At 46.1% G+C, this 9,099-nt stretch overlaps 1 protein-coding gene across 1 annotated transcript; it reads right to left on the minus strand.

Annotated features, from left to right (window-relative positions):
* Window positions 1-284: 284 nt before the first annotated feature.
* LOC122679389 (cytochrome b-c1 complex subunit 7-like) lies at window positions 285-524 on the minus strand. Its single transcript, XM_043880036.1, has one exon. It carries the CDS (start codon window positions 522-524, stop codon window positions 285-287), a length of 240 nt encoding a protein of 79 aa, XP_043735971.1.
* Between the last annotated feature and the right edge of the window lie 8,575 nt (window positions 525-9,099).

Below are 9,099 nucleotides of genomic sequence, written 5' to 3' on the forward strand. Positions count from 1 at the left end.
TCTGTCCCCACCTAGAGTCCCTAAAAAAAAAAGAAAAAAAGGAAAGCACAGGGGCTGGGGTCCCTCTCCTGGAGTACAACCCGTGTATTGTTCAGCCAAGCTCAGACAGTGCCAAGCCAGGTGGGCCCCTTGGGCCCCCCTTTTTTTTCCCAGCAATAATTAAAATATTTATTTAAAGCAATACATTTACAGCCCAAATAGTTCTACACTGTACAATTCAGGTTTAACCAACTTCATAAAAAATCACTTGAGAACAGTTGTATCCACAGATTTAGACTACTAAATTATTTCTTTGCCCATTCTTGTCTCTCTTTTCTTTCCTGAATAACCTCTTTCAGATATAGCTCAAGGTAGAATTTATCCTCCCCATGCTCTGTCCACTGCTCTTTAGGCAGGATCTGCTGCCTCACGCCCGGGTCCAGTGGTCTCTTAATGGGAAACACTCTGTCATTACAAAGGTTCCCCGGAAGCCTTCTTATGGCTTCTTTTCCACCGTTATTCTCATATATTGTATCATCTCGCATTAAGCCCAGTTTATTGAACCTGTGCTGCACCAGGGGTTGGGATGAATTCCAACATCCACATGGCATGGATTAAAGAACATGTTCTATAGGCGAAAGGGGAAATTTGTAGAGGCCAGTGTAGAACCAGAGAAGAGAAGGAATCTTCCCTGGTCCAGTGCAGAACCAGAGAAGACTAATCTCCCTGCATTCTCCTTTCAGCCATAGAGAATTGTGCCCGGGGCTCAGACTCTGCTGACTGGCAGTTTGGTCTGTGTTCCACGACCAGACCCTCCCCCGTGGGCCTCCCTTTGTCTAGGGTAATTTTAGGACAGCAGCTTTGACGTGGAGACTATTTAGGGAGCTTGGACCAGTGGTCTGGATCAGGGGCAGTGGGAAAGGGAGCGGTTAGGCAGGATGCAAAGAATGTTTCCTAGCCTGAGCAGCCACAGCAGCTCCAGGCTAGCCCCGCCCCTTCCTCCAGGCTAGCCCCGCCCCTTTCTCCAGGCTAGCCCCGCCCCTTCCTCCAGGCTTGGGGAGCCTGGGAAGGGGACTTTGCATCTGGTCACGCTGCACAAACATCACCCACAGGACGTCTTGAACACTTGGGCCTGGACCCCAGCCTGTCTTCCCAAGTCAAGCTGACAACAATGCTTACAACCAAGCTTAGGGCTTCTGGAAACACTGAACAATTCACAAAGCAGAGCTGGCTTTTAGCAGAATCATGAGATCCATTTGGGGATCAAATAGTATCTCCCTCCCTGGGAAGTGAATTGAATCAGAAATGCTCTATTATGACTCAGTGACAGAGAGGCAAGTCTGGGTGAGACCAGATGACTAAAGGATGGCTCACAGAAGGGTTCTTATTTAATCCTATTCTTCCTACAGAGCAGAGGGTCCGTGCAGGCACTGGGCATTGATGCCACTGACAACCTTCCAGAAGGAGGGATGAATAATGCCTGCTGATGAGTCAGGCTGGCTGCAGGCACTGTGGTGAGCACCCACAAGCCCTGGGGCGAGTTGAGGTAAACTGTTGTATTCACTTTGGAATAAAATGACTAAACAGTAAGATCCAAGCCTTGTTCTGAAAGGAACAATTTGTTTAAAAATAAACTTTCCCCAGGAAACTAAAGAAAAGCAATCAGTTCACGTTTCCAGCAACACTTTCTACATAAAAACCTGTGTTCTCAGTGGAGGCTGGAGACACAGAATGGGCTGGTTGGGGAGGTGGTGGGGTCTCTTGCCTGGGAAGCCAGGAGTGTTAGGCTGAATTCTCACTGGCCTGAGATGATTTAAGTGTTGTTCTGCCTAAAAGCAAGTAACCGAACCGCAAAGGGAAAGCCTGTGTGGCAAATGATGGTGTCTTTAGCTGAGTATCTTGTTTGAGAAACCACTTATTAAGCACCAATATCCTCCTGATTAATCCTAGTAATAACTCCATGAAGTAGAAATTAATATGATTGTCATCATTTTACAGGTTAAAAAAATTGTGGCAATGTCCTGCAAAAGGTGAATGGATCACCTATCACATAGCCAGATGACTTAATATTAAAAAGAAATGAGCTATCAAGCCACAAAAAGACATGGAACTTAAATGCGTTTTGCTAAGTGAAAGCCAATCTGAAAAGACTACATACATGCTGCATGATTCCAACTATAGGACATTCTGGAAAAGGCAAAACTCTGGAGATGATAACAAGTCAGGGGTTATGGAAGAGTGACAGATGAATAGGTAGAGCTAGTATACTCTGTCTGACGTTATACAAGTGAATATACATCATTATGCATTTGTCAAAACCCATAGAATGTACAACACAAAGAATAAATTCCATTGTGAACTATGGATTTTGGTTGATTGGAAAAACAAAACAAGCAAGGGAGGGATAAATTTGAAATCTGGGGTTAACAGGTATGCACTACTGTACATAAAATAAACAATAAGGACCTACTTGTAGCACAGGGAACTATTAATATCTTGTAATAACCTATAATGTGAAAGAATCTGAAAGAGAATATATAAATATAACTGAATCACTTCGCTGTATACCTGCTGCTGCTGAGTCACTTCAGTCGTGTCTGATTCTGCGCGACCCCATAGATGGCAGCCCACCAGGCTCCGCCGTCCCTGGGATTCTCCAGGCAAGAATACTGGAGTGGGTTGCCATTTCCTTCTCCAATTGTTGTATACCTGAAACATTGTAAATCAACTACAATAAAAAACAAAAACATACTGTACAACACCAGGAAATAGAAAATATAATAATTATAAATGGAATATAACCTTTAAAAGTTGGTTACAATCACTGTATTGTATGCCCGAAACTCACAAATATTATATGCCAGCTACCCTTTAATAAAAAATAAATTAAAAACAGAACAAAACTGTGGTAGGTACTTACCCACCATTCATGTTCCCTGTGCCACGCCTCCACCATCCTTCATGCTGTGCCCAGCATGCAGTGCTCAATAAGTGTTTGTCAGATGAACAACTGAATAAGTGCCTGCTAACAGACCCAACTGTATTCAGTTAGCAGGTGGACATTTCTCTTATCCCTGGGAATGAATCAAGATTAGTTCAAATCAGTTGTGGCAACATGGCTTCCTTGTGCAGTGATTGGTCTAGGAGTGGGTGTACACCCAGTCTGGTCAATAAGACAGAGCAGAAATGATGTTTAATGGGAGCATGTCAGAATAGTGGTACTAGTTATTAAAATAGTGAAATACTTCTGTACCAGGTGGTAAATACTGTTCCCCTGATCTTCTCTTCCCTTGCATCTCTTCATAATCCAGCATCTACAAGGTTACTTCTGTCATTGAAGGGGCTTCCACAACTTTGCTCCAGGGCTATATCCAGCATTTGATCTGTTCTGATTATCCAAGGAAACTTTCTAAGGAAAATTTCCACTTGAATAAAAAAGCAAAGGCTCATATCTTTTTGCTCATATCCTTTCTTTCTGCTGTATCACTGTTGTTGGCACCATGGCAGCCATCTTGTAACCATGAGGCAATAAGATGATGATAAGACAAACAGGGCCTGAGTTCTTAACGATGCTGGTAAGCCACACTGCATCAAACCTGGAGCTGCCCTCCCTCTAGATGTGTTATTATGTGAAACAAATATCTTTCATAGAAGGTTTAAGTTGTTTTGTTATTATTCTAAACAATACAGACTCAGGCTCAAAGGGTTAAGTAATAATCATGTTGACACTGAGTGCTAACTATGTGTCAAGTGCTATGCTAAGCTACTTGTGCCCATCATCTCCTTTGCTCTTCTCAGTAAATTTTGAGAGGTACTATTGTTATCCTCACTTTTCAGATAAGGAAACTAAGGCTTGGAAGATTTAAAAACTTCCTGGAGCTCGTTAAACCAGCAAACTAGAACTTGCACCCAGCTCTGGGCTGTACTAGAATACAAATCGTCTTTGTATCCATTTTGACTGCACACAAAGAAGACCTTGTGGGGAGATTGTTGGGGGCAGGAAGGATTCGCTTTGGGAGGGCCACTGGCCCTCAGATGGGTCCCTGGCATGTGGCAGCTCCATGGCCTGGTCCCATATCCCAAGTCTGGCCCCTGATGTGCAGGTTAAGAAATTGAATTGTCAGTTACCCCAGGCTGAGTGGGTACCAGTTACCTGCCACACAAAAAACACGAGTAAGTGGGTGAAAAGAAGAGCTATCAAGCAGATCAGGTGCAGGTGAGCACTCGCTGGCATCTTCTCTTCCTTGAGGCTTGAAGATGCAAGCACATGGAAAATTAGATTACAACCAGGAAGCTGCCTGCTAGACATGGGATCCGAGATGATAGAGAGCTAGTGATCCTCACTGCAGATGTTCCCAGGCTCTGCAGCCCCTGCAGACAGATGGGGAACTCGCTGTGTGGTCCAAGGCACCCACCTGCAGACACTTACATCATTGGGCTTGCTTGGATTTTGCACATTTTTCACTTGGATGTGTGAATGCCTTCAGGCAGCTTGCCCCTGGCTTCCCAGCTGAAACCAAGTCATTCTCCTTCAGGGTGATTCTGCCTAGTTTGTATGCAGCCATTACAATCTTGCTTCATCATTAAACTCCCTGGAGGCAATCTTGTTTCTGACTCCTCCTTAGTCCAATACTCTACCTTAGGTCTATGTTTTGGTCCTACATTGGAGTTTCATTCAAAAAAGCACCCTCTGACTGTGATAGTAATTTAAAGAAATTCTGATCTTTACTTGGGTGGCTCAGGAACACTCAAGGGAATAATCCATAGCAATCCTGGGTTGGGATGATCCCCTGGAGGAGGGCATGGCAATCCACTCCAGTATTCTTGCCTGGAAAATCCCCATGGACAGAGGAGCCTGGCAAGCTACAGTCCATGGGGTTGCAGAAGAGTCGGATATGATTTAGTGACTAAACAACAATAACAGATGTGTCTCTGAGTTCCTCTGTTCCCTGGCTCTCATGGTCCCACACTTGCTCCAGAGTCTCCAGCAACTGCAACAAGACTCAAGCACAGGTGGCTTTTTTCTTCTTTTTCTGCTTCTTACTTTGCAGCTCTTTGTTCTATAAATTGACTCAGCCACTCTGCTAAGACCTTTGCTCTCTTCTTCCAGCTTGTCCTCTCTCTCCTGCTTCTGCATCACAAAAGCTACCCCATTAGGGGATGGGCAGGAACAGGTGTTAATAGGTTTGCATCCATCGAAATCTCCCCCAGCAGACACCAACCTGGACACTGACGACAAGATGGTGCCCATGGCAGGGTTCTGGCCTCCTCGGAGCTTCCAAGTTCTTGAAAGATACAGGTCGAGGCAACCTAGCCTAACTTGAGGGAGCTCTGATGGACAGGCGGGTGTGTGTATAGAGACAGAGGTTGGGTGCATACTGAGGACCGTGTGGACCTACTGCATGGATAATTATTGGCTGTATTGCTGCACCATCATTGGGAATTATGGCTGAGAATGTGGAGTCAGTGGAGAGAAAACCTCAAAGAGGAAAAGGGGCTATGTCTTGCCTTAAGAGAAGTTGAAGTGCTTTAGTGGAAGGAAAGTGGCCTTGCCCTGGTCGGAAAGAGATAGGCAAGATTATGCATCCTCCTTCCTGTCACACCAACAAAGGAAAGGGATCAGGGCAACAGAGAGGCCACTGCTACTGGCCACAAGGACAAACTGGAGAAGTTAGTTACCTGTGCCTCTCTGTCCTGTGGGGGTGGAATAGAGGAATGGAGAGATGTGGGCGCAGCCTAGAGGAAGGGTAGGTGCAAGCTCCCAGGGGCTGACCTGTGCAGTGATGCCCCAGGATTTGTTCTGCTTCATCCATTCTCACCTCCCAGCCTCCCAAGGTTTCTTCTATTGTAAATAATGTGGCTATAAACATCCTTGGACTTTAGCCTAGGTGCTTTAGCTTCTATGGGGTAGATTCGCAGGAATGAAATTGCTGAGTCAAAGCTTTCTTTTTTTTTTAAATTGTAATGGATGTTGTCAGATTGCTTTCCTAAATGCCTATAACTATTCGCCATTCCACAAACAATGCAAGAGAGTTCCTTTTTCTCTGCATGGTTCAGTCACTCAGTCGTGTCCAACTCTTGCCACCCAATGGACTGTAGCCTGCCAGCCTCCTCTGTCCGTGGGATTCTCCAGGGAGGAATACTGGAGTAGGTTGTCATTTCCTTCTCCAGTGGATCTTCCTGACCCAGGAATTGAACCTGGTCTCCTGCATTTTAGGGAGATTCTTTACTGACTGAGCTACGAGGGAAGCCCAATTTCTCTGCATCACTGCCATCAAAGGTGTTCCAGCTATTTTCATTTTATCCAGTGTGGTGGATATAAAATTACTTTAATCTGCATATCCCTGGTGAGTTTTGGGCATCTTTTCAGATGTTTATTGCTATTGAGATCTGCTTTCTCAATAATTGTTGAGAAACAATTGTTGTTAATTTTTCTTTTCTTTCCTTTATTTCTTTTCTCTTATTTTTTGGTACTTTCTTTTCAATTGTATATTACTTGTATATTATAAATATGTATGTATGTTATACATTAAATATTTCTTATTACAAATGTAATATTTATTATAAGTTTGTATATGTTATATATATATGTATATTTGCATAAGTACAAATAAATATTAATATTATAAATATTTCACTCTGAAGATCTATGCCCTTCAGCTTGAGAAAATTATTTTCTGCTATTTGATGATTTTCCACTCTTATTTTCCATGTTCACTGTTTCTGGAACTCATGAATCAGCTTGAAGTCCTGCGGGCAGGCAGTTGGGAAGGGAAGATGGGGGTGAAGCGGGAAGAGCAGGGACAAGGTGGAACCACAAGCACGAGCTGAGCCCCACGGTGAGGACAGAGTGACACCAGTGCCTGTTCTTGTCACCTGGACCCTTTGCTGTGACTTTGGGTGTCTGCCAAACACACACCTGGCCCCCAGGAGCCAGAGAGGCTAAACGTGGAGCAGGAGCTGCTCATCAGATGAAAGTGAAAGTGAAGTCGCTTAGTCCTGTCACTCACTGCGCCCCTTGGACTGTAGCCCACCAGGCTCCTCTGTCCATGGGATTATCCAGGCAAGAATACTGGAGTGCGTTGCCATTTCCTTCTCCAGGGTATCTTTTTGACCCAGGGATCGAACCCAGGTCTCCCACATTGCAGGCAGATGCTTTAACCTCTGAGCCACCAGGGAAGCCCACTCATCAGATAAGCGCACAGATAACTCAAGCTACAAATTGGTGGCCACTTCACTTCCACCCTCCAAATCACTCCAATCTCTCTTGTGGCCAACCCCAACCAAATATACAGGGAAGGGAATTCTGGGAAATGTAGTTCAGTCAAGCCAAGTGGGTTAGTCACAAAGCCACCACAGCTTTCTTTGAAATCTTACTTAACACTCATATACCACACTATAACTATATGCCAACTACTGTGCTAAACATTGTGTGTATATTAACTCATTTTCTTTTTATAATGCTCCTAACAAGTGGCTATTGTTATAAATATTCCCATTTTGCAGAGGGAGAAACTGAAAATAGAAAGGCTAAGTAAGCTGCCTAAGGCACACAGCAGGTAAGTGGGAGAGCTGGGCTATAAACCCAGAAAGTCTGACTCCAGGGTTTGCACACTATGCCACAGCACAAAGGCAGCACTGTGCCCTGGCCAAGTAGATATTTAAAAGTGAAAATTGGTGAGCTGTAGAGCTTTATATGGGGAGTTATTTGATTGGTTGTGTTTTTATTTTGGACTCTCCCACAAATTTGTTGAATTTTGTGTGTATTTACTCTAAGGAATGTGTGTTCTAGTAAACAGAGGGTCAAGATGAAATAGACTGCTCAAAAAAATCTGCATTTTGTCCTCTCTCGATTCCTGTGCCCTCACGTCTCGAGTGCAGGCAATGCCAGCAGAAGGATGAGGTGGGCTCTCAGGGGGCCACCTCAAGGCCCCTCCTGTCTCTCTGCAGACTCCAGGTTCCCAGGACTGAGATCGCCCCAGAGGTGCCTCTGCATCCTGAGCCTCTCTCTGTGAAGTAGAAAGGTGAGCTAACAGAGCCCACTTTGCCCCGGGTGCTATTCCCCTGGCATGGAGGAGAAAGCACAGGGTGCCTCTATGTTTAGGCATAGCCTGGCCTTCAACAAGGAACCTGAATCCCGCACAAAATGGCAAGCTACCTCCCCATGCCTTTTGCCTGGTGACTCAGCAGTAAAAAGTCCTCCTGAAATGCAGGAGAAGAGGGTTTGATCACTGGGTTGGAAGATCCCCTGGAGGAGGAAATCGCAACCCACTCCAGTATTCTTGTCTGGGAAATCTCAAGGACAGAAGAGCATGGCGGGCTACAGTCCATGGGGTCGCAGGAATCGGACACAACGTAGCGACTAAAACACCACCACCACCAAGTAGGTCATTAGAAGGGGTGGGGGTAGCAACCTTGGTTTCCGACATTTTATAACCCTGGCCTCCTGCTCTGAAGCTCCTCACCCATGTGTACATAACCCTGGTGTCCCCAGGGGTGAAGGTTGAGTGTGGGGTCACCTGGCCCCCTTAGCCCCGCTCAGGAGCCAGGGACCAGACCTCTCTCCGGGAACAAAACCTTCACTCCTGGGTCCTACCTGGGGCTGCTGTGGGCAGTGCAGGAGGTCACAGAGAACCTCCGGCCTGGCTTCCCCGCGCTGATACCCAAGCCTGAATTCAGGGGTAGATGCTGGAATGGATGTTGGGACTGGATGACTGGACCCTTGTCTGCTCAGTAGCTGCCCCGCCCCCTCCCCTGAGCCCCCACAGGGGGTGTGAGAAGGCAGGTTACAGTGGGTGTGAGAAGGCAGATTAGCGCGTGACGCAGTGATCCTCAAACTTGAGTACACAGCAGGATCCCCTGGAGGGTTTAGGCCACCGCCCCGCCCCCAGAGAGTCTGAGGCTTGCGACTGTGCATTTCTTACAAGTTCCCAGTCGCTGCAGCTACCTCTGCCAGGAGGATCCCGCTTGGAGAACCACTTCTGTGGAACACAACATTGTCCTCTGAGGCATGACGCCCTTCCAATTCGCACTGCTAAACCGCTGCTGCCAACCCAGCCCGGGGTTAGCGGGGGTGGGACGGGGGATCAGCCTGGAGGCCGGCTTTCCCTGCCCACTGGC

Source organism: Cervus elaphus, chromosome 21 (assembly GCF_910594005.1).
Source record: "Cervus elaphus chromosome 21, mCerEla1.1, whole genome shotgun sequence".
Lineage (NCBI taxonomy): Eukaryota > Metazoa > Chordata > Mammalia > Artiodactyla > Cervidae > Cervus > Cervus elaphus.

What these genes read in the sequence shown, in the direction of transcription:
- LOC122679389 (XM_043880036.1), bottom strand. Translation starts at nt 524, where the DNA reads ATGCGAGATGATACAATATATGAGAATAACGGTGGAAAAGAAGCCATA.